This window comes from Sarcophilus harrisii, chromosome 2, assembly GCF_902635505.1.
Source record: "Sarcophilus harrisii chromosome 2, mSarHar1.11, whole genome shotgun sequence".
Taxonomy (NCBI): Eukaryota; Metazoa; Chordata; class Mammalia; order Dasyuromorphia; family Dasyuridae; genus Sarcophilus; species Sarcophilus harrisii.
Window position 1 is genome coordinate 213,952,206 of NC_045427.1, and position 25,557 is coordinate 213,977,762.

The 25,557-nt window shown below is 40.7% G+C and overlaps 2 protein-coding genes across 3 annotated transcripts in view; one reads left to right on the forward strand and one right to left on the reverse strand.

The window, feature by feature from the left end:
• Positions 1-79: 79 nt before the first annotated feature.
• On the forward strand, positions 80-1,849 carry UCN (urocortin). 2 transcript variants are annotated; one of them, XM_003767091.4, is made up of 2 exons: positions 80-873; positions 1,257-1,849. In XM_003767091.4, the coding sequence occupies exon 2, from the start codon at positions 1,283-1,285 to the stop codon at positions 1,670-1,672; it is 390 nt and encodes a 129-aa protein (XP_003767139.1). In that variant the 5' UTR covers positions 80-873; positions 1,257-1,282; the 3' UTR covers positions 1,673-1,849. The 2 variants fall into 2 exon arrangements, with proteins under 2 accessions (XP_003767139.1, XP_031807221.1); XM_031951361.1 differs by lacking the exon at positions 80-873 and having other exon boundaries at positions 909-1,849.
• A 477-nt stretch (positions 1,850-2,326) lies between these two features.
• TRIM54 (tripartite motif containing 54) overlaps positions 2,327-25,557 on the reverse strand; it is a 33,550-nt gene continuing 10,319 nt past the window's right edge. Inside the window, exons 2-9 of the mRNA XM_003767118.4 lie at positions 8,804-8,976; positions 5,158-5,329; positions 4,723-4,818; positions 4,044-4,277; positions 3,878-3,900; positions 3,512-3,636; positions 2,868-2,963; positions 2,327-2,461 (exon numbers count right to left, since the gene is read on the reverse strand). Of these exons, the coding sequence (XP_003767166.1) occupies positions 2,869-2,963; positions 3,512-3,636; positions 3,878-3,900; positions 4,044-4,277; positions 4,723-4,818; positions 5,158-5,329; positions 8,804-8,976 (918 nt within the window). The 3' untranslated portion in view covers positions 2,327-2,461; position 2,868. The remainder of the gene's footprint in view (positions 2,462-2,867; positions 2,964-3,511; positions 3,637-3,877; positions 3,901-4,043; positions 4,278-4,722; positions 4,819-5,157; positions 5,330-8,803; positions 8,977-25,557) is intronic.

Here is a 25,557-nt window from a genome sequence, read left to right on the forward strand (position 1 = left end):
TGTATAACTTTCATCTTCCCGGGGTAATGGAGTCATCAAAATATGCCCCCTTTGGTATGGGGATTTCCTGGGGTCCAAGACTATCTGCTTTTAATTCCTCAATTAAAAGGGCCTGGACCTTTAGGCATCTAGAGAAGTACTCATGGTAGGGAGCTTTCGGGAAAAAGAGGATCAGTTCCGTGGATTCATTTGGTCCTTGTTGCCCATGAGGACAGCCTTTGGACCCGGTCTCTGGCTGCACACCTGGAAGCGTGGGCTATTCGAGCTGTGTGCCAACTGTATTGTCCCCTCTCTACAATTCAGATTCCTCTTCTGCTGAGACTGGGGGAAAGGAAGCCGTGGTAAGAACCACGGACAGCTCCACAATTTTGCTGTTGGTTTGCTTTTAGGTTTCCCCTTCTCGGCAAGGAAACATTTCCCTTATTAGTAGAGGTTTTCCCCCGGGAGCAGGGCGCAGAAGGGGAAGATGCTGTTTACTTAATTGGAAACGGTGCGAGGTCTGCCTGGGTCCTTCGGTCCCACCCCTCTATCCCTGCGGACTCTAGGTTCCTTCCTGGGAGCTTACCCCTAGAGGTAGCCGGCGGTATTTCCATGCAGGGGGTCTCGTCCCGGGTGAGGAGGAGGGGGGCAGTGCGCTCCTCGCCCCGCAGCGAGCTGCGGTTCTGTCAGTTCATCTACAGTCAGTGCATGTCCTTCGCTGACGTCAATCGGAGCTGCCCCGTCCCTATATAAATCTGGCAGCAGCCCCGGGACACTACCCGCCTTCCCCAGGCACTGGCAACCAGCCCCGGGCTCCCGGACTCCGGTTCCATTGGGACAGTGACCGAAGCTCTGCTGCCCGGCCCCCCCACGGCAACACCCTCGGAGAAACCAGTGAGTGGCTCGTTGGGAGCGCACCGACCCCCGCCGGCGCCTCCCGGACCGGCGCTTCCTTGCTTGCTCTCCCGGCTGCTTTGCTGGGAGCCTAGTCCCCTTCCCGGGCGGGCGGGGAGGTGGGATGGTTCCGCCGCGGGACGTGTCCCAGCCCGCATCTCCCATCGAAGAGAAAAGGGTGGCTGGGGCGTGCGTCGGGCTTCAGCCGCTATCGGGGCACGCGGCGGACGCGGTCGGGCAGGGCACGCGGTGCCCGAGCTTGCGATGGGGGGATATGCTGGGGGACGAGTGGCCAGGGCCCGGGGCAGCGCTGAGCCCGCCGCCCCCCAGCCCCCCACCAGCCAGCCCTCCGCGAGCCCTACCCTTGTGTGTGTGCCTCCCAGGGACCCGCAGCGGCGGCACCCACGCCATGAGACGGCCGGGGCGCACGGTTCTGTGGGCGGCACTGCTGCTGCTCTCGCTCCAGCTGCGCCCGAGCACCTGCAGCCGGGGGCCTCTAGAGGCCGTGTCCCCCCGGGACGAGGGTCTGGACCGGAGTTTGCGGTGGAGTCCCAGGAGTCCGGCCGGGGGAGCCCGTGCCCTCCTCCTCCTGACCGAACGTTTCCCGCGTTTGGCCGCTGGGACAGGCGCCCTCTTCTCGCCCCTAAGCTACCGCTCCAAACCCAAACGGGACGAATCTCCCGTTTCCATCGACCTGACCTTCCACCTGATGAGGACCCTGTTGGCACAGGCACGGTCGCAGAGCCAGAGGGAGCAAGCCAAGCAGAACCGGATCATCCTGGACTCGGTGGGCAAGTGAACCCGGCCTGGCCAACCCCGTTCTGCCCGCTGGGACCTAAGGGGCGGCGCCGTCTTGGGTCTTGGGACCGGTCTCGGAGCCAGTCTTGGAAGCCCCCGGAACTGTGCGCGGCGCGGCCGGGGCCGGCTCCCTTCTGAGGACCATGCTTCTGTCTTCTAATAAAAGCGTTGAAGAGTCGGTGTCTCCCTCTTTGGGGCGGGGGCCGAGGGGGGGGGGCGGACACCGCGCTGAGATCCTGGCTCAAACCCCTCTGCAGAGCCAGACCCAAACCCTTTCTGTGGAACCCCTTCCGACTAGCCTAGAGTAAGGGGAAGCGGGGACAGATCCCTCTCCGACTCTCAGAAACCCGTTACAAATCCATTTCCCAATCCTAGACCCCGCTGAAAGCTGACCCTCAGGGTTTCGGGGCTATCAGTCGGTCTACAATCCCGCCCGCGCCAAACCTGAGTAAGCAGTGACCCGCAGCCCCCTCCCTCTGTCTCCAGCTAAGGTCTGACCTGGGTAGAGCTTCTTCCCTGGGTGGTTGAGAGACCCCAACTTAAAAAGAGACCGCGAGGGAGCGGGGCTACAGTGATCTTTGGGAGTGGGGAAAATAGAGCGCGCGATCGGGGATTGGGCACGGGGCCGCGAGGCTACGGGGACACAAGCAGAGAATTCGGACCCCAGAAGGCAAACATCCTTTATTGAGCCTCAGGGCAGCTGGGAGACGCGTTCTCTCCCCTGTCTTCGGAGTTTTTCTTCTGTGCCTGCCGGAACCGCGGAGGTTTTCTTAAGGCGCTCCGCGCAGACCTGTTTCAAGGGAAAGGCTAGGTGGGTGGGCGCTTTAAAGAGGTGCCGAGAGGACCCCAGACGCTGCACCCAACTCAGTGTAGACCAGAAGACACTGAACCTCCCCTCTGGTGCAGTGCTTGAACAGCATCTCCCACAACCAACCCCTTAGAAAAGGCCGGGAGAGGGAAAGGATAGAGAGGACATTATTCTTCAGAAACTCCGGGCTCTGGGATATAGGGGCAAGAGAGGCACTTGCTTCCCAGAGGGTTTGATCCCTTAGCTTCCCCGGATACTTTAGCTCTATGGCTGCTGGAAACCAGTCGAGAAGGGCCAATCCACCACCTGCTTGAGCTCTGACCCCCTATTATTTTTACTGCATCAGTCTTTGGAAAGGCATTTCAACAACCTACTAGGGCTCATTTACCCTAAGTAGAAGCCTCCAGTTTCTCTTCCTCAGCGCCGGCACTGCCATCTTCGCCTTCCAGCACCAACTCCTCTTCTTCTTCCTCCCCAGAACCCCCTGGGGCAAATATAAAAATTATAATTACATAGGCTTGGACTCTATCATCTCCAATCTTCAGCTCCTTCATGTCCCTTTAATTAGCTCCAAACTGAACTGGACAACATGATTTAGAGGGTGCAGAACTATCTACCTATCTGATGCCTACTATCAGATAGGGTTCAAAATCCTGGGTTCAAATCCTATCATTGAGACTTACTTCTTGTGCCACCTTGGACAATTCACTTCACCTTGCTGGAACTCAGTTTCCTTAGGTGTAAAAAGAGGGAGGGGATTGAACTAGATGACCTTTAAGGTCCCTTCTACTTCTAGAGTTATCATCTTATGATACTGGTTCTATCTGTGTGACTTTAGATGAGTCACATCTCTGAGTTTCAATTTCCTAAAAGGAAAATAAGAGAGTGGGAGGAGATGACCTCAAAGGTCCCTTCTCTCTCTAAATCTATGATCATATCTCAGTAAATTACCTCCAATTCACCACCACCACCCCCTTCTCTTTCCTTTGGTCCAAGCACTTCAGCCTATCGGTTTCTCCCCAGGTCTCTCACCAGTCTGGAAGTCGATTGTCCGGAGCATCTCAGCCACATGTTCCACATTCACTGAGAACTGTTCCATGCTTTCATAGCCTGGTTCTGGCCGACCAGCCAACTCCACCTTTGCCATGTCCCCAACCCTACAACAGTGGGCTCAACTCAACCCTGAGATGCCCTTAAGGAGGTCTCCTTCATTGAGACTCCTAAGCCTGCCCTGATCCTCCAGCCCAGGCCCCAAAATGGACCCCCCCATCCCTTCTTGCTCCCGGCAGGACAGCTCAGACACAGATCATCACATACACATATATTCTCTTCCTCCCTCTTCCTCTTTACCAATCTCTGCAGCCCGATTAAGAGTGAAACCCAACACAGCAGACTCACTTTTTAATCAGCTCCTTGGCCTGCTACAGGGGGGAAAGAGAAAGCAAAAGTGAGCCTAACAGATGACTCCCTCACCGGCCTAACCTAAGCATAATCTCAGGAGCATATCCCACCCCGCTCCCTCTCTAACAGTCACTAAGACCTTCTGCTCCTGTAGTTGCCCCACCTGGAGGTAGAGAGCCATCTGTGGCTCCTCCATGGACTGAATGGCAGATTCCACAAGCTTGCTCGAGGCCTCCAAATGGTCTCCATATTGACGGATGAGCCCTCGAATCCGCTGAAGCTTTTCCTCCTGCTCCCGGGCCAGGACCTGAAGCAATTCTGCTTTCCTCTCTTCCAGCACCGCACACAGCGTCTCAAACCTCTGTCCCAGTAGCTGCTTCTGCCTGCGGCTATTGTCCTGAGGTTGGGGTGGAGATGTGGGAAGGGGGAGTCTTTCTGAGAGCCAAGGGTCTCAGGCACCCAGAAAAAGCCCAGAGGGACTCCTGGAACCCACGCTATCAGGGCCCGCCCTGAGTCAGCTACCACAGAGAGTCACAGAGCTGAGGGGCGTCACATACCCACGTGCATTCATAGATGCAACCTACCCCACACAGGATTGATCCCACCTAATAGTCTAACCTCCAAGGCGGGGAGGGAGAGAGGGAGGGAAGAAGAGCTGGAGAGATCAAAGAGGGCCAGGGAAAGGCACAAGAAGCAGTTCTTCAACACACAAAGGAATTCCTGGTCCTGATCCCGTGTCTTGTGCACTTTTCTCTGCCCATTTCCCCACCAGATTCCCTGTTTACCATAGCAGCAGTCCCTCGCCCCGTCCACCACTTCCCCTGAAGGTGCCCCACACTTACCTCAATAGTCTGGCACACCTCTTCCATCTGAGTAATGACTGCTTGGACCCGGTCATTTCCAGCTACCAGCATGGCAATGCCGTCGCTCAGCTCACTCTGCCACGTAGGTCAGGAGCAAAGTGATTCTATACCTAGGTATTCCCACTTCTAGGTGAAGACACCCCCACCCTTTAGACACATAGCCAATGACGGTCAGCAACAGAAGCAGTGAAGGGATTTTTGCCTGGGGAGGGTATCCTTAGGAAACTACTTAAGAAAATCTAACCCAGGGAAGTTGTTTTCAGAGGCTATAAAAGGAGGGAGGTGGCTCTCGGGCATTTTGAACCAAATTTGGAGGTTGTGGGAAGGTGGGTGGAGGATGGTTCCATAGCTCGGAGTTTGGGGAAGACAGGGACCTCCAGACCACGTCTCTGTGCTCACACTGGAGGGTTTTACCTTCTGGCGTTTGTAGATGTTGGGCAGAGGGGCCACCTCGCAGTCCTTATGAGCACCGAACACCTTGCAGAGGGAGCAGGTGGGCACCTCGCAGCTCAGGCAATAGATGTTAATCTTCTCCTCCTCGTGCTCTTCGCACATCAGGTGCTGCTCTGCTTTAGAATGCAGAGGCCTGGGCAGTGGTAGCAGAGGGATCATCGGGGAGAACCGGGGGTTAACAAAGACAGGTTTGAACAGATGAGAAAGTACAGCCAAAAGGTGACTGCTGAAGCCAGCCAGAACAGAAGGCAGGAGCTGGGCTATATGTCTGGAACCTTTGTCTAATCTCTTAAACAATTCCAGGACAATGGCCCTCCCCAGGTCTGCCAAACAGATTGTGTAGGAGGAAGAGGTTAGAGACTGGATCTGTGATTTCGTTGATTTAGTGAACTGTCATATGAGGAAACTCCCTCTACCAGTACAGGTTAGAACTTCTGTAACAGAAAGTTTTCAAGAGCTCCGAGAGCATGATTTGTCCAGGCTCACATAACCAGAAGACATTCAGAAGGGGGCTTAAACGTAGGTGTTCCTGGATGCAAAGTTAGCTCCTTTTATCTACAAGTTATGGGTAGAAATAAGGGCTGAGATTGACACTTGAATTCATTCTCCTCAAGGGCCAATTGTATTCACCTTCGTTTAAGGTCTGAGATCATCTCCTAAATCATTCAAGTTAGCTAGAAAGCAAATGTGTACCATTGGACGCAAAAGTATCTCTCTATCATGCACACTTTTTCAATGGATCCTCAAGTTCCTGGTTGTGTGCTCCCTTGAATGATGCACAAGTCACCCTCAACTTTGGGTGCCCCTTTTCCATGAATTCTGTCAATCTTCCCTTAGGGATCCACCAAACTCACTGGATTCTTTCCTCAAGTTTGTTTTTGTTATTTTCCCTGATTGCATTGCTGCCAATGGAGGAGTATATAAATAAATAAATAAATTTTTTGAGGCAATTGGGGTGAAGTGACTTGCCCAGGATCCCATAGCTAGGAAGTGGTAAGTGTCTGAGGCCAGATTTAAACTCAGGTCCTCCTGACTTCAGGGCTGGTGCTTTATCCACTGTGCTATCTAGCTGCCCCCATATTTTCTTATCCTTCTCTTTCTTAGTACATGTCAGGCCCATCTTCTTTCCTAGCCTTTCATCTCTCTGACATTATCTCATTTAGTTCTGGGATGCTAATGTATTATGCTCCCCATACTTCTCTCCATGATCCTTTGACTAATCCTCAAAATGAATTCTTCAGAGCTATGGTATTCTTCAAGTCATCACCAGGAATGATTGCCAGAAGAATATTGGAACTAACAAAATGGCCCCTTTTTAGGGAGAAATTTGGGAGTCATTCCCAAAGGCATTCTAGTCTGCTCTCCTTTAGCTTGTTCATTTTTTGGTCCCCGCTCATTGTCTATGCAGTGTCCATACAAATATAGGTACTAATGGGCCAGATTTATGGATTGCCCATCCAACTGTCCATCAACTCAATAGACATTCTTCATCTACCTGATTGTTCAGAATATCACATGCATTCTAACCTTAAGTGTTTCTCAAGGTTCTAGGCCCTCTTTTTTTCTGTTATTGTTCTATATTTCTTCACTTGATAAACTATCAGCTCCCCTGCCTTTAAGTACCATCTCAATCCTGATGACTCAAATCTGCCTGTCTTGCAACAATCTCTCTACAATTCACTCATTTCAGTCTTGTCCAACTCTCTGTGACCCCATTTCAGATTTTCTTGGCAAATAGTTGTTTGCAATTTCCTTCTCCAGTTCATTTTTTGCAGATGAGGAACTAAGGCAAACAGGTCAAATAACTTGCCCAGAGATACACAGCTCATAAGTGTCTGAGGCTGGGTTTAAACTTAGTTCTTCATCCTCTATCCTCCTACCTGCCCTTCCCAATCTGATCTCACATCTTCAACTGCCTTTCAGACATCTTGAACTAGATATCCATCAATCATCTTAAACTCCAAATCCGAACTTATTGTCTTTCTTTCCCCAGCCCCCCTCCCTATCTTCCATGTTATCATAGAAGGCAACACCTAGGCTTGAAACCTATGAGTCATGATGGATTCTCTACTCTCATTACCCACCATGTCTGAGCTGTCACAAATTTTGCTCTTGCAACATCTCTCCAATATGTTCCCTTCTCTCCCCTGATAATGCCATCATCCTGGTACAAGCCCTCAACACCTTAAACCCACATTATTGCAATAGCAAGCTATTGGGTAGCCTTCCTCAGTCACTGAAGTGATTTTCCTAAAACTCATGTCCATTCACATCATCCCAATCCCCCTCTCAATAAACTCCAGCTACTTCCTGTTGCCTCTCAAATCAAATACAAAGTGCTCTCTTTAACATTCAAAGTCCTTCATAACCTAGTCCTTTCCTAACCTTTCATTATTCTTACACATTATTCCCTGATGTACTCTTTAATACAGTGGCACCAGACTATTCTATAAACAAGAACTCACATGTCTTGGCTCCGGGGATTTTCTCTGGCTTTTTCCCATACCTGAAATGCTCTCCCCACTCCCCTCTACTCTGATTACTGACCTCCTGGGCTTCCTTCAAGTCCTAAGTGAAATCTCACCTTCTAAAGAAAGCCTTCCCCTTAGAATTCCAATACCTTCTCTCTATTAATTATTTCCTATTTTCTCATATATAGCTTGCTTTGTATATATTTGTTTGCATAGTTTCTCCCCTACTAGATTGTAATTCCCTTGAGAATAGGGACTGTCAAAGAGAAAAGGACCCATATGTGCAAAAATGTTTGTCATAGTTTTTCCTTTTTTTTTTGCAAAGAACTGGAAAATGAGTAAATCCCAATCAATGGGGGGGGGGGGGAATAGCTGAATATGTTATGGTATATGAAAGTAATGGAATATTATTATTCTATAAAAAAGTGATGAACAGGCTGAATTTAGAAAGATCTTGAAAGATTTACATGAATTAATGCTGAGCAAAACAAGCAGAACCAGGAAAAGATGTACACAGCAACAGCAAGATTGTGCAACAATCAACTATGATGGATTTGTTTTTTCTCAGCAGTTCAGTGATCCGAGGGAACCCCAATAAATTTTGGAAAGAAAATGCTATCCAAATGCAGAGAAAGAATTATGGAGACTGAATGTAAATCAACACATGTGTATGTTCACTTTTTTTCCATTTTCTTCTGGTTTTTTTTTTCTCTCATGGTTTTTCCCTTTTGTTTTGATTTTTCTTTCCCAATATGACTCATAAGGAAATATGTAAAAAAAAAAATTAAGTTGTTTCTACATGTAATTGGGGAAAATAAAAATTTTAAATAAGTAAAAATAAATAAAAAATAAAAAAGATAATAGGTAATGTTTTTACCTCTTTTTGTATCCCCAGAACCTAGTACAGTGCCTGGCATGTAGTAGGTGCTTAATAAATATTTATTGAATGAATGAATGATAGCATCTATATTTGTGGCTAACTTTCCATTAGTCCAGATTCTATGAAGTCCATACCAGGATTTATTTAAACATTGTATTTTTTCCCAAGACCTACCACAAGTATCAGCAAACAGTAGGTACTTTGTAAATGCTGAATATGAATCTACAGAACATTAAGGGAGAAAATTAGGACTCACCGTGAAGACTCCTGCTTGTAAATGTCAATGATGTTCTCCACCAGCAGATTGCGCTGCAGTCCATACACACCATGTCTGTCCAGGACAACCTCATGCCTACAGGATGGGCAACGGAACCGTCCCCCTGAGGACACTGTGGTGGAACCCCGGGATTGCCACAGAGGATTTGAAGCCTGCAGGAGGAGGAAAGGAATTAGAAGCTCTGAGGAACAACAACAGCATTGACACATCATCAGACCACAGTTAAACATGGAAGGAACAGAGATCGTCAAAAACTCAGGGCTAGGAGAGGCAATAAGGTAAAGAAGTTTTCTCCAAGCCATTCCTTTATTTCTTCAAGCAATCATATATTAAGTGCCTACTGTGTACCAACCACTATGCTAAGTGTTAGAAAAATTATAGACATTTAAGTCACGGACCCTGTCTTCATAGAATTTACAACCAATCCATGAGAGATTGTGAAAGATGGGAGTTATAAATATATCTCTGTTAGATAGTAATGTGTGAAAAATAATTCATTTTTCTAATTCTATTCTAATTCTAATCAGTATTCTATTCTATTCTATTCTAATCTATTCTAATCAGTATTAATTAGTTTGATATTTTATATAAATCATAAAGGGATAATTAGATAAGACAGATTCTTTTAGTTGACCTTCATGGACCTCAAACTTTAAAATAGTGTTTACAATTTGCTTACCAAATTATGAGGCTCACTTGCACAACCACAAGAATGCTGACAGAGATATCGGATCCCAGTTTACTCAAATTCCATGTCCAAACCCAACACGGGTGGGATGCCTTGATTCTTTGGAAAGTTCCCCCAACTTATTTTTGTACCTCTGGACCACATTCTCTTGCCCAACATGAACAGATGAACCACTTAGTGGAGATGCTCCCTGCTTCGTCCAACTGTGACACTCCCCACCTCCAGTTTCCCTCCTTCCCTCCTCCCCCCAGCCCTTTCCCTCCCCACCTTCCTGGCTGATATGGCCTTTTTGGCCCTCAAAAGCAAGGTGTATCAACCAGTGAAATTATATATTCTACCATGTCTCTTTGGTATATTTTGGATGTCAAGCCCTATAAAAAACAAAGTCCTCGGGACCAGGAGCCTCTTAGACCATGAAGAGGGTCTGCGTTTCATTCCTTAGATGAGACCATGGACATTTATATAAAGCTATTGGCTCAGAGCTCTGCCTCAGTGGTTTTCTTGGAGATTGGGCAAATTTAATCCCCCCCTCAATGAAATCACAAATTATATTCTCCACATAACGATTAGAATTTATTCCCTTCTAATAGTCAATCTCCTGAAAGAAACCCAGGACAGGTAGATCGCAGAGAATGTTCCTACTCTTTCCTCCTGCTAACAGGTGTCCTATTACCTCCATAGTGAGGGCATGTTCTTCCTTAGCTCTAATGAAGGAGCAGAGCAGTGACTTCCCTTTCGTTGTTGCCAGCTACATCTCAGGCTCACTCCCGGGGGAGCAGGGAGTCACAGAGCTGACAAGAGGCTGAGGTAGCGAGCTGGGGCTGGAGTCTCTCTCTCTGAATGGCTGCTGTTTCCCAAGCTCTACAGCCTGAAGTAGTTCGATAGGTGTTCCTTCTCCCACCGGACTGAGGCTATAATAACAAGTACTGGGGGAACCTCAGACCAAACTAAGGAGTTCCCCATCACTTTGATGAGATGATTGCTGCCGTTCATTTATAACTGACTATTTGACCCCCCCTTGGGGTTTTCTTGGCCAAGATGCTGCAGGGATTTGCCATTTCCTTATGCAGCTCATTTTACAGATGAGGAAACTGAGGCAAACTAGGTCACACAGCTAGAAAGTGTCTGAGGTCTGTCTTCCTGACTCCAGGGCCTGTGCTCTGTACACTCTGTCCCACCTGTTATTTGATGGGATCATAATGCTTATTTTATTCATCACTCCACGTCTGGGAGGTTTGTAAAGGCTGCACTTCCCAGGAAGATCAGCTTGCACATTGGCACTTGGCTGAGAGGAACTCCTCTGATTGGCTCCCAGGGACTGCCTCCAGCATGACTGGCAGCTAAGAGTGAGTGGGAAGTAGAATTAGACTCTTTTTTGGAAGAGCCGCCTCCTTTAAAAGGAACCGTCAGTTTCTCCATCCCTTCCCTCTGGTACTTCCCGCAGAATAAATAGCCCTTTGTAATAGTTCCCCTACTCCCAGGAGCAACTTATAGGAGAAATATCAAACCCATGTCCTTGTACAAGGCCTGAAAAGAGAGTTCAATTGTTCTTGAATCCAAACTTTGTGTATGGAAGGAGGGTTTTTAATTTCCTAGGTAGCATTTCATGGTTCCCACTTCCCCACCTAACTAGTATCTTTCCTCTGTAATTTCAGTTACCTCGTCTTCAATCTGGAAAATCCATGTAAAATTTTTGTTCCTCCCCTCATAATAGAGAAGTCTTTCTTTTTCTTTTATGGTATTTATAATATTTGGGTTAAGCATTTGGGCATAGGTTCTGTGTCATCTGCTGGCCTTCACTGTGGTCCACACCTTCCAAAAAACTCCCCCAAAGTTCCCATTTAATTTCTTATGCCAATTTGTGATATATCAAAACTATGATGGGGAAAGTCACAATGTGGAAGGGAAAATTGTTCTTCATAGGCAGATAGCTAGAGAGACAGATAGATATATAGATCTGTCTACATCTACTCAAAATTTCCCTTCTCTAAGAAAGCAATGTACATTATGATTATATTCATAATTATATGTATTTCATATAATTATATAATTTTTATATTCTTGATTGGTACGTTTACCTTCTGGGAGGGAGTATGTTTCAGTATCCATTTGTGGACATCCCCGAGCCTTTTGTATTTTATTTGGGGGTTTATTGTTGTTGTTGGATCTGTATATGAATAAGCACATATATATGTATAAAAATGTATATCATTTGTACGTTGTCTTTCCCATTAAATTATGAACTCCTTAAGAGCAGGGACTAGGCTTTTGCCTTTTTTGTATCCCTAGAGTTTAGCAGAGTATCTAGCATACACAATAAGCACTTAATAAATACTTGTTGACTGATAACCATTATCCTATAAATTAGCCTTTGAGCTAGAGAAAGGCTAGATTCTTTAGCTTTGGAGCTGTCTCAGATAACCCCACTTCTGAATTCGTGCGTTTGACTAGTAGTGTACTGCCAAGAGCTCTCTCCCACAATGTTCTTTCTGGACAAGGAGGAGGACCACCCTGCACTTGGAAGACTGGTGTCATGTTGTTGTGGGCAGAGGTAAAGAAGATCTGGACCTTGCTAATCCTCCCTGCTGTTATCTATCTGTAATGAGATGCTCAATCTGGCCAGGTCCCACATGAAGGCTAGTTCTTTTGTTCCTTGTATTTTCCTTCTGAGAGGAATCATCTTTCAGTATCTGTTCATGAACATCTATGGGTCCTTTGTATCCTTTTTATGGGGTTAGGGGTGGGAGATAAGTGGGCAATAAAGGCTGTCACATACCCAATGCCCAGATAATACATTGAGTATTTGTGCAGGAGCTGAAAACCCTGTTGACCACATTTGGGGAAACTAAGAAGTGATCTATCTATCTATCTATCTCTCTCTCTCTCTATATATATATATATTTAATTTAATAGCCTTTTATTTACAGGTTATATGCATGGGTAACTTTACAGCATTAACAATTGCCAAACCTCTTGTTCCAATTTTTTCCCTCCTTCCCCCCACCCCCTCCCCTAGATGGCAGGATGACCAATAGATGTTAAATATATTAAAATATAAATGACCAATAGATGTTAAATATATTAAAATATAAATTAGATACACAATAAGTATACATGACCAAACCATTATTTTGCTGTATAAAAAGAATCAGACTCTGAAATATTGTACAATTAGCTTGTGAAGGAAATCAAAAATGCAGGTGGGCATAAATATAGGGATTGGGAATTCAATGTAATGGTTTTTAGTCATCTCCCAGAGTTCTTTTTCTGGGCATAGCTGGTTCAGTTCATTACTGCTCCATTGGAAATGATTTGGTTCATCTCATTGCTGCTCATCCAGGTCCATCAGAACTGGTCATCATATAGTATTGTTGTTGAAGTATATAATGATCTCCTGGTCCTGGTGAGCTATATTTTGAATATTTCCCTTCAGTATAACTTTGGAGGGGAGGGTAATAAGCAGAAAAACACTGACTTTCTGAGGGTCAGCCTCCAGGACTGGACTTGGTCTGTGTGAGCCCAGAATTTTGGGGAGCCAGGGTCACAAATAAATATACATTATTTAATCTGAGATTCTCAACAACCCTAGAAAGTTAAATAGCAGATTTAATTATTATTGATATTTTACATGAACAGAAATGGGAGTAAGAGAAGTTTAAATCATTTGCCCAATGTCACAAGGATAGTACACAGCAGAAGCAAAAGTTTAAACCTTTCTGACTGCAAGAACAGCATTCTGGCCTCTCTGCCAGGATGCCAATAATAGTAATAAGAGACAGACCTACAGGAAGGACATGTACTAGTGAACTTAGTAGTTCTGTGAAATAAATTCAGGAAACAGAAAGGGCAGCAAAAGTTCTGAGAATATGCAAAATAGGGAAATAGGAAGGAGAAGACTACAGAAGCCCGTGGAGAAAGATCAAACAAACATTTGTGTATACCTATTAAAGATGTATTGGCTACCGTCATGCTACACAAATAACTTGCTGGACATGTTTTAAAGTAAACCTGTTGATTTTTTAAAGTTTCTCTTACTCTTAGCTTTAGCTTGAGGGATGTAGTTGATGCTAGGTTAGGAAGAGTAGCAGTGCTCTGGTAGGAAAAGGGTCACTCATGAGATATTTGCTTTAAATTCAATACCTCAAAAGCAGAGAAAATTAATTCCAGAAATTGGCACTAGAGGAAGGCTCTTAGAGAAGACATTTACTTTGGAAAGGGAGAACCCACACTTTGTTGTTCTTCAGTCTTTTCATAACATTCATGACCCCATTTGGAATTTTCCTGGTAAAAAGACTGGAGTGTTTTGCCATTTCCTTCTCCAGCTCATTTCACAAATGAGGAAACTGAGGCAAACAGGGTTAAGTGATTTGCCCGGGGTCACAGAGCTAGGGAGTATCTAAGGTCAGATTTGAACTCATGAAGATGAGTCTACTCTGTCCACTGTGATCACATGGGAAATGGTATTTGTATTGGATAATTTATTTCTCAGAATCACACAATCTCAGAGTTATAAGGAATCTTAGATATCTTGTAGCCCAAGCAATACTGTTTATTCTTCCATATCATGATGACTGATTGCTCATCCAATCTCTTTGTGAAGACCTTTAACAAAGGGAACTCATTACCTCCCGAGACAAACTATTCCACTTTTGGAAAGCTTTCATTATTAAGAAGTTTTCTGTTACATCCTCTTGAAAATTACCTCTGAAACCTCCATGCCATGGTCCTAGCCCTGTCCTCTGAGGCCACATAAACAGGATTAACCTCTGCGAGAGACCACAAACTTAATGTGAGTCATCAGGGCGATATGGCAGCCAGGAAACTGATGCAATCTTAGACTGCATTAAAAGAGGTGTAGTTTCCAGAACTGGGGAGGCAGCAGTCCCTCTCGTTCTGTCCTATGCTGGGCCACACCTGGAGGGCTGTGTCCAATTTCAGGAACTGCAGTTTAGAAAGGACATCGATCAATTAGACAGTATTCAAAGGAGGTGATCAGAAAGGTGGAAGAATTCAAGCCAGCTGAGAATTAGCTAAAGAAGCTAAAAAAGGATAGCCTGAAGAAAAGACTCACAGGGGTCATTACAGTTACCTACAAGTCTTTGAAGGATTGTCATGGAGTACATGTTCTATTTGGGGTCAGAGAACAGTAGGTTAAAACATTACTTTCTAACCAGTTATTTCCTTGGAAGTAAGTGCCTGATTGCTGACTACCCTTGAGGTAAACCCTAGAATAGATTCATTCCCTGAAATATCCCTTGCCTTCTGGGTTAGATTCTGGAATGATACCGTTTAAGGAAATTCCTTCCTCCTCTACCCAGGAGATAGGGATTCAGAAACATCGTCTATGAACTCTCCTTCGGAGTCCTAGGGACAACATAAGTCTATCTTTTTCATACTGTTACCATTTCTGGGGCGGTCCCACTCTAAGGTCCACTCTAAGGTAACTGAACTGGGTTCTGAAAGCTGTGATAAGGACATGTAAGTCCCAAAAGCTTGTGCCCATGATAGAAACCCCAGTTCTTTTGGAGGAAGGAGAATGCCTGTGCACAATACCCTGTTGTTTCCAGGATATAGTTCTGCTGCACTTTGGTTTATAGTGACGGAATTGAGAGTATTAGAACAACTAGGTTAATTGTGGGAATTGGGTGAAACACACTGACTTCATCTTGTGACTCAATTCTGGAGCTAGCTTAGTTTCTATTCAGTTATGGGTTGAGTCCAATTTCTGTCTTGTGAGAAAAGTTTATTCAATAGTAAGAGTTGGGAGAAAACCTTTTTTGCATTATTTGAACCCAGCCCTGCATGGTTGGGAAATTAGACCACCTACCTCTCAGCTTAGAGATCCTTAATCAAGCACCTGGGTTATGCTGATCAGAAACCCATCCAGAGCCAAAGATTGATTTAAGGAGTTTTGTTTTTTTTTTCACAGTTGTACATCTCAAGCAACCTACAGGTCTTATCTGAAAACTGGCCCCATATTGATTTATCAGTTATTTTCATGTTCCTTAATTTATTTATAGTCACTTGTGGTAAGTGGGAGACCTCTTTTTCTGAATTCAGGAAATTGAACTTGTTAACTTTGCCTCACAACTTGGAAAGTCCCTAATCTTTCTTCCCATTAGAAATCAGATTACCTAGCGTTGCATTGTTTCCTTTTAATAAATTTATTTTATTTTATCATTTTTAATGCACAAAAGTCTGTCTCCCCTGTATTTGGAGTCCAGGTCTAAGATGAGAAGGTCTGGTCCTGATTTTTGTTAAGCAATTGTCATACATCACTTGATAAACTTACAGCAGCCCTCTTTGTAGTGGCAGAAACTAGAAACTGAGTGGGTGCCCATCAATTGGAGAATGGCTGAGTAAATTATGGTATATGAATATTATGGAATATTATTCTTCTGTAAGAAATGACCAGAAGAATGATTTCAGAAAGGCCTGGAGAGACTTACACGAACTGATGCTGAGTGAAATGAGCAGGACCAGGAGATCATTATATTCTTCAACAACAATACTATATGAGGATAAATTCTGATGGACGTGGCCCTCTTCAGCAATGAGATGAACTAAATCAGTTTCAATGGAGCAGAAATGAACTAAACCAGCTACACCCAGCGAAAGAACTCTGGGAGATGACTATCAACCATTACATAGAATTCCCAATCCCTTTATTTTTGTCTGCCTGCATTTTTTATTTCCTTCACAGGCTAATTGTACTCTATTTCAAAGTCCAATTTTTTTTTGTACAGCAAAATAACTGTATGGACATGTATACATATATTGTATTTAATTTATACTTTAATATATTTAAAATGTATTGGTCAACCTGCCATCTGGGGGAGGGGGTGGGGGGAAAGAGGGGAAAAATTGGAACAAAAGGTTTGGCAATTGTCAATGCTGTAAAATTACCCATGCATATATCTTGTAAATAAAAAGCTATAATAAAAAAAATAAATTGATAAATTTGAAAGATTGAACCTTTGTTTTCCTCAGTCTTTTCATCTTTCATCCACCAAAATGACCTGAACAGAGAAGATGGGAGAAACAGAAGGGAAGGGAAGAAATGAGATTGGTCTGTTGGCTCTTTTATAGATTGGCACAGAGAGTCATTCCTTCAACCAGATTTGACTTTCCTAAGTGCCACCCATCCAATCATCTATAATAGAGACTAATTGCCTCCACCCACAAGCCCACTTCAAAACCCCCCAGTAAGAACCAAATTAAAATGTAATTTGGAAATATTTAACATTAACAAATAATGTTGTAGTTATTCAGTCCAATTCTTTGTGACCCTATGAACTTGTCCAAGGGATTTTCTTGGCAAAGATGTGTGAGCGGTTCACCATCTTTTTCTCCAGTGTCCCCATTTTACAGCTGACCTAAAGCAAATTATGGTTAAGTGATTTGCCCAAGCTCACATAACTAGTAAGTGTATGATGCCAGATTTTAAGTCAGGTCTTCCTGATTCCAAGCCTAGTGCTCTATCCACTGTTCCACCTAGCTGCCCCATAAAAATATAATAAAACATAAATAATTTTAATTCATGTTTTTTTAAGTCAACATAAAACATATTTGAGTTTGAGATCATCAATTTAGAGGATACTCCCAGACACTGGAAACCAAGAAGTTATTCCTGTCCTTCACTCACTTTAGAGAAGTAATAAACACACGGATGGTTTAGGGTATTTGGGTGTTGAGTAGTGGATATTAAACCTGCCTTTCAAATGTGTCTAGCATGATAGAAGCATCAGTGATACTATCACAACTGAAACCCTTGACAAAAATTCCCACCCATAGCTTTACCTTTACCTCAGTTACCTCAGTCTTAGCAATTTCTGGATAGATCAAGTTCAAACTGAGTAAAAACTGAATTCTAAAGTCAGGAGGGATGTTGAGAGAACATGGAAGAAAATAACTGCCTATACTTTAATATATATTAATATATACTATTAAGGTTATATATAAGGTTAAATAATAATAATAATTTGAAAGGACCAGATAGCATCAAGAATAGTAAAAAAAAATTCAATGTTTTATTAAGACAAGCAAACAGAAACAAAATTTCTCTGACAGGAACACATATATTAGTGTCCTGGAGAAAATTATTTGGGAAAAATCAGTCAAACATGGAAAGAGAGCAACTGCCTTGTTATTTGAATGACAAACATATTTTCTTAACTGTTCAGCATATTTATATTAAATACTCTATATGTTGGACCAGCCTTTGATATGTTACTTAGTACTAAATCTACACCTCATTTATTGATCTAACTCTTCATTCCTTTGGTGTTAAAATATAATCATAGATTCAGATCAGGAAGCTACTTCAAAGGTCATCAAGTCCAACATCATCATTTTACAGATGAGGAAACTTGGGGCCAATAAAAGGGAGGAATCTTCCCCCCCGTCACACAGGCAGAAAGTGGCAGAACAAGAATTTGAACTTGGCTCCTATGATTTCCAGTTCACTGTTCTTCTTTCTTTTGGAGCATCCATTAGTCTAGAAGTTCTAAATTATTAGGATGGAGACTACCTTCATTAAATTTCAAATAGTAATGGAGTTCCATTTGTCTAACCAAAGTTTAGAATGCAAAAAAAAAGAAAGAAAAGAGTGGAAAAAAGGAGAGAAACATTAAGAACATCTTAACATAAAGAGTGTATACAAAATCTTTTCTCTGGAAAGTAAGATTAATTGGGGTAATATCCAAGCCTTGAAAGAGATACTGAACAATAAAACAGAGGCACTCTGTTGGCCTAATTTACTAATTTGCCCTGGCTTGACCAATGTCTATAGACAGGGAAGTCCTTTGGAATACAATTATCATATAGGGAATCCATATTTTCCAAGGAGCATGAGCATCATACTGTGAAAGGAGAATAGGATTTAGAGTGAGAAGATGAAAGTAAAACTCTCAGCTCTGTCACTGCCTTACTCTGTGTAATGTTGGGCAATGTTTAACCTCTTTGGGACTTAGTTTTCTCATTTATAAATGGTATGGGTTTGGACTAAATGATCAATACTATTCTCTTCCAGCTCTTAGTTTATGATCCCATCATCTCTACTTTTCCATTCCTATCAAGAGCTCTCTTCACTTTCCATTTTAGGGCAGAACTCAACAATCTCATATCTAATTACCTCGTCATCAACTTTTCCCCAGAAAATAGTTTGCTCAGCTTCCAATGGAAAAAAAAAAAAAATCTATTGCCTTCCAACCATCACTCACAAATTTTTCTTAATTGTTCTTTCCTTGTTAGGTGAATAGATTGGTGAATCCTTGATCCTTAGGCTAAGCTAAAGAAGCATATAGCAAAATGGAGATATAGTGCTATACTTGGTATTGGACCTGGATTCAAAATCCAATCTCTTATTAGTTGTGTGACCACAGTCAATTCATTTATCTTGCTTAACCTCCAATAGGTATAATAATAGCAGCACTTATTTTGTAAGGAGCAAAGAGATAATTAAGCACTTTGCAAATCTTAAAACATTAAATAAATGGCACTAAATGCTATAGCTACACACACACACACACACACACACACACACACGCTTAATAAAGTGTTTCTTTAAGGAACAGACTGGTTTCAGAAAAGCCTGGAGAGACTTACATGAACTGATGCTGTGTGATGTGAATAGAATCAAGAGAACATTTGTACACAGCAACAAGAAGATTATGTGAGGATTAACTGTGATGGACTTGAATCTTTTCAACAATGCAGTGATTCAAATCAATTCCAATACCCTTCGAATGGAAAATACCATATGTATCCAGAGAGAGAACCATGGAGATTGACTGTAGATCAAAACAGTATTTTCACTTTTTATTGTTATTATTGTTTTTTCTTTCTGGTGGTTTTGTTTCACTTTTGATCTGATTTCTCTTGTACAACATGACAAATATGTTTAAAAGAATTGCACATATTTAATCTATATCAGATTACTTGCTGTCTTGAGGAGGGGAGGGTAAAGGAGGGAGGGAGAAAAATTTGAAACAAAGTTTTTTTTTTCTTAAATGAATATTGTAAACTATACATGTATTTAGAAAAATAAAATACTATTAAAAATAAAGTATTTCTTGCAATTTTTTGGAAAATGTGGAGAAATATGAATATGATGATAGTATGATTAGTTGAATTTGGATCTGGTTGAATGATTCCATTTTAGTGGTCATTAAAGATGATCATGAATGATTTCAAATGGTCTTCAATAGGGAGCTCAAAGTACTTACACCAGTGTTTTTTAACATTTTTATCAGTTACGTGGAAAAAAACATAAATAACAACTTTATCAAATTTGCAGATGACAAAGCAAGGAATAAGGAGAAATAACTAATATAATGGATATCAGGATCAAAAAAGATGCTGAAAACAATCTAGAAAATTGAATTTATGAGATTAAGTTTAATGATAAGAAATATAAATATTTGAATGTAGGCTTGGGAAATAGATTTGGAAGTATAATAGAGAAGAAATATAGTAGATAGCAGTTTGTCTGAAAAAGATTTCAAGGTGTACTTGGATTGCAAATTTTGTGAATCAATAGTGGTAGTCATAAATGTGAATGTGATCTTGAATCATGTTAAGAGACGCAAAGTGTCAAAGAATAAGAAAACAATAATCCCTCTGTACTTTGCCTTATTCCAGACCACATTTGGAGAATCATGTTTACTTTAAGTATGATATTAATAAACTAGAGAATTTTCTGAGGAAGTCAACTAGACTAAAGGACTTTTGAATCTAGCCAGAGCCAAGACAGAAGTATAGTTAAGTTCCACTCCCCTCCAAACTGATCCAGAAAACACACTAGATTGAGTTCTGCTTAGAAGTCCACAGTTGTCACTCTGAACTCGCAGTTTTCTAGTTGGTTAACAGTAGCTGAGTTCAGCAGCAGTCTAATAAAATTAATAAAATTAAAAATAGGATAAGTCCACAAATATGTTGCTCAGACCCAAACCCAGCTCAGGAACTTGCAAAGCTCAGACTAGAAAGGCAGAGAACAAGTTTGCCCTAAATCAGATGATTTTGGGACACTGGAAGCTTTCAGGTCCCTAGATTGCACTGACTTTGAGATCCTGAAATAATATAACACTGAATACCCCCAAGGAAACTAACCTCTAAGTTACTAAGAACCTAAAGGACACAAAGTCAGTTTAAGCATTTCTTTCAAAAGATTATAGATTATAACTGTAATATAAATTCTAAAGTCAGGAAGTAGGCTGGAAGAATGATCAGGGGAAAAAAATGAATTACATCATAAATAGTTATTATGGTAAAAAGAATATCATCAATAGTTATTGTGGTTAAAAAAAAAAAAGAAAAAGACAATCATTTCAAAACATCTGCAAGGGAAGATTCATTGTAAAAAGCAGCTCATATATAAATTCAACTAAAATTTTTGGAAGAGACAAAGCAAGAGGTTTTCCTTTTTAAAAGTTTAAAATATTGTTATAACTTAAAATGAGAATGCTTAAAAATAAACTGGAAAAAAAATGAAAGTCATGGAAGAAAAAATTAGAAAGGGACATGTTGAAACAAAAGTTACAAAACCTTACCAGTAATATTTTTGAAAAATTAGAATCACTCAAATGGAAGAAAACAATTCTGTGAGATGGCAATAAATATTAAAACAAACTCAAAAGATTGAAAAAATGAGAAGGTTATGTAAGGTGTTTCATAACAAAAACAACTCACCTAGAAAATGAATCAAGGAGAGATAATTTTTTAAAAATATAATTTCTTCAATTTATTTTTCTTGTTTTCCTCCAATATAATAGGGGAGATTTGTTTGTATGATTTCATGTTTATAATTGATATCATATTGTTTTTTTAAAAAAATAGTTTCTGTTTTCAAAATATATGCAGATAGCTTTTATTAAAAGCTTTTTATTTTCAAAACATATGCATAGATAATTTTCAACATTTACCCTTGCAAAATCTTGTGTTCCAGATTTTTTCCCTCTTCCCCTACCCTTCCTCTAGAAAACAAGCAATCCAATATATGTTAAACATGTACAATTTTTCTACACATATTTCCACAGCCATCACAAGAAAAATCAGATCAAAGAGGGAAAAAAGGAAAAAGAAAACAAAATGTGAGCAAACAACAATAAAAAAGTAAAAATACTATGTTGTGATCCACACTCAGTTCCCACAGTCCTCTCTCTGCATGCAGATGGCTCTCTTTATCACAAGACCATTGGAACTGGCCTGAATCACCTTGCTATTGAAAAGAACATCCATCAGAATTGATCATTGTATAATCTTGATGTTGTTGTGTACAATATTTTCTTGGTTCTGCTCACTTCACTTAGCATCAGTTCAGATAAGTCTCTCCAGGCCTCTTTGAAATCATCCTGCAGATCATTTCTTATAGAACAATAATATTCCATAACATTCATATACCACAATTTATTCAGTCATTCTCTAACTGATGGGCATTCACTCAGTTTCTAGTTTCTTGCCACTATAAAAAGGGCTGCCACAAACATTTTTGCACATGTGGGTCCCTTTCTATCTTTTAATATCTCTTTAGGATTTAGACCCAGTAGGAACACTGCTGAATCAAAGGGTATGCACAGTTTGATAACTTTTTGAGCATAGCTCCAAATTGCTCTCCAGAATGGATGGATCAATTCACGACTCCACCAACAGTGTATTAGTGTCCCAGTTTAAGAAGAAATAATTTAAAAACCTTTTAGTCATCTAAAAAAAAGACCCTTGACATCATATTTCAAGAAAGCATAAAAGAAAACATCTCATACCTCTTAGAACCTAGGGTCAAAATGGATATTTAAGTTGTCTCCTGAAAGAAACCCTAAAATGAAACCTCTCAAGAACATAATAGTCTAAAGCCAGAGTTTCCAAGTCAAGGGAAAAAATACTAAAAACAGCTAGAAAGAAACAATTCAAGTACTAAAGAGTCATTGAATTCATCACAAAAGATTTAGTAGCTACCATTTGAAAGGAACAGAGAGCTTGGAATAAGATATTTAGAACACAAAGGATATAGGTTTATGGTCAAGAATAACTTAGAAAAATAGTAAAATCCTAAAGGGGGAAATAGGTTTTTATTAAGAAGAGAACTTCCAAGTGTTCTTGATGAAAAAATGACAATTGTATAGAAATTTGAAGTGCAAATATATGAGTCAAGAGAAATACAAGAAGGTAAATATGAATAAACAATCATAATGGACTTTAAACAAAGATAAACTGTTTATATTATAATATGAAATAATACAAATGTTCTCTCATCAGAATCATCATCAGAGGTCAGAAAGAATATCTAACTAGAGGGCCTCAAAGTAGTTCTGCTATGTAATATTTAGGTAAATAATCTCACATAATCAGGTTAAACAAGAAGTATAAACAAGAAGGAAATGGAAAGGGAGAGTGGATCACCCTTGAACTTCACTCTCTTCTGAACTTGTCAAAGAAGATTACACACACACACACACACACACACACACACACACACATTGTTGGGTACAGAAACACAGAGAATTGGGTACAAAAAAAGAAGAGAAACAGGAGGGAAAGAGAATGGGGGAGGAAAATAAGTAGGGTGACAGATTAATAATGGAAGTAAGCCCAAGCAAAATAAACTCTAAAAATGTACAAAGATATTTATAGTAGTTCTTTTTGCAGTGTCAAAAAATTGGAAACTAAATTGTACTCATCAAATCATTAATGGCAGAATAAATTATGGTATACAGATATGATGGAATACTATTATGCTGTAAATGATGGGCAGAGAGGAAGAAATGATGAAGATGGTTTCAGACAGACCTGGAAAGATATAAAATGAAACAAAGTGAAATGAGCAGAATCAGGAGAATAAACTATACAATGACAGCAATATTGTAAAGCCAGAACACCTTGAAATACTTGGAAATTCTGATAAGAGTAATGACCAATCACAATTCCAGAGAACCTAAGTCATAAAATGACCCATCTCCTGATAAAGTGGTGAAGGACTCAAAATATAGAATAAGGCATTATTTTTTTTTACATAGTCAATATGGCAATTTGTTTTTCCTTGACAAGATATGTTTGCAATGCAATTCTCCCCCACCTCCTTTATTTTTCAGTTAAGGAGAGGGTGGGAAGGAGGCAAGACAATTTTTTATTGAAAAAAATTATTCTAAAAAAATCCCTCGAATCCATACTATGTAGAATCAGTTGAAGGAAATGGGGAAGATAAGGCTTAAAGAAGACAGTCTAATTGTCTTAAAGAAAAAAAAAAAACCCAAAACCAAAACCCTGAAAGATTGTCACATCCAAGAAGCATATAAACTTATTCTGTTTGGTCCCAGAGGGAACAGTGGGAGGAAGTTAGAAAAAAAGACAAATTTAGCCTTGGTATAATTTAAAACTTTCTAAAAATTAGAGCTTTCCAAAGTAGATTGGGTTGAGTTGGGGGTGGAGGGAAGGGCAAGGAGGGGGAGGTAATGGGCTTATTTACCAAGGAAGATCTTCAAAGTCTAAATGATCACATGTCAAATATGTTGCATTTGGAATTCTTTCTCAAGTTTATGTTGGAGATCTAACATATCTCTATATTTAATCTAGATTAATGATTATTAATCTAATGATTAGATTTTTAGGCCTCACATTAGGGAGTTTGTGGAAAGATAGGCAAACTACCATATTATTGGTAGAGTTGTAAATTAGAACCACCATTCTGGAGAGCAATTTGGTTTTATGCAAATTTGGTATATGGAAATAAAATTACTAAAATGTTGATATCTTTGACCCACAGACTCCACTATATAACTTCAAGGATGTCATTGATAGAAAGGCCTTATAAATAAAAAAATATTTATAGAAGCACTTTTTATGGTGACAAAAAACTGGAAACAAAAAAGATGCCTATTGACTGAAGAATAACCAAATTATAGCACATGAATATAATGGAATGTTATGCTCTAAAAAATGACAAATATGATGACTACAGAGAAGAATGGAAATACTTATATGAACTGGTACAGAGTGAAGAGCACAGAGCCAAGAAAACAATATCTACAATGATTTTATATATTGATGAACTAATGCAAAGTTAGTAAGCAGAATCAAGAAAACAATATACAAAATGACTATAACAATGTAAACGATAAGAAAAACAACTACAAAATAATCAAAGGCATATGCTATAAAACCACAAAGAATAAGAAGAGAGATGAAAAAATACACCAAAACCAACATCATCCACTTTTTTTTTTTTTCATTTTACCTTTTTATTTACAAGATATATATGCATGGGTAATTTTTCAGCATTGACAGTTGCAAAACCTTTTGTTCCAATTTTTCCCCTCCTTCCCCCCACTCCTCCCCCAGATGGCAGGTAGACCAATACATGTTAAATATGTTAAAATATACGTCATTCACTTTTACAGAGTTCTTTGGTGTGGAATATTGCAAACATTTTCAAATTTTGCCAATATTTTGATAGATTTTGCTGATTTTTTTCTCTCATTCTATTTCTTTTTTAAAAAATATGCTTTGTTGGGATGATTTCAGAAAGGCTTGGAGATATTTATATGAACTGATACTGAGTGAAAAGAGCAGGACCAGGAGATCATTATATACTTCAACACCAATACCATATGATGATCAATTCTGATGGACGTGGCCCTCTTCAACAATGAGATGAACCAAATCAGTTCCTTTTGTTCAATAATGAAGAGAACCAGCTACACCCAGTGAAAGAACTCTGGGAAATGAGTGTGAACTACTACATAGAATTACCAATCCCTCTATTTTTGTCCCCCTGCATTTTTTATTTCCTTCACAGGTTAATTGTACATTATTTCAAAGTCTGATTCTTCTTGTGCAACAAAATAACTATGAATATATATACATATATTGTATTTAACATATACTTCAACATATTTAACATGTATTGGTCTATCTGCCATCTGGGGGAGGGGGTGGGGGAAGGAGGGGAAAAATTGGAACAAAAGGTTTTGCAATTGTCAGTGCTGAAAAATTATCCATGAATATATCTTGTAAATAAAAATCTATTAAAAAATCCAAAATAAAATAAAATAAA

Coding starts and splice junctions, on each gene's coding strand:
- UCN (XM_031951361.1), top strand. CDS start 998: ATGGTTCCGCCGCGGGACGTGTCCCAGCCCGCATCTCCCATCGAAGAG.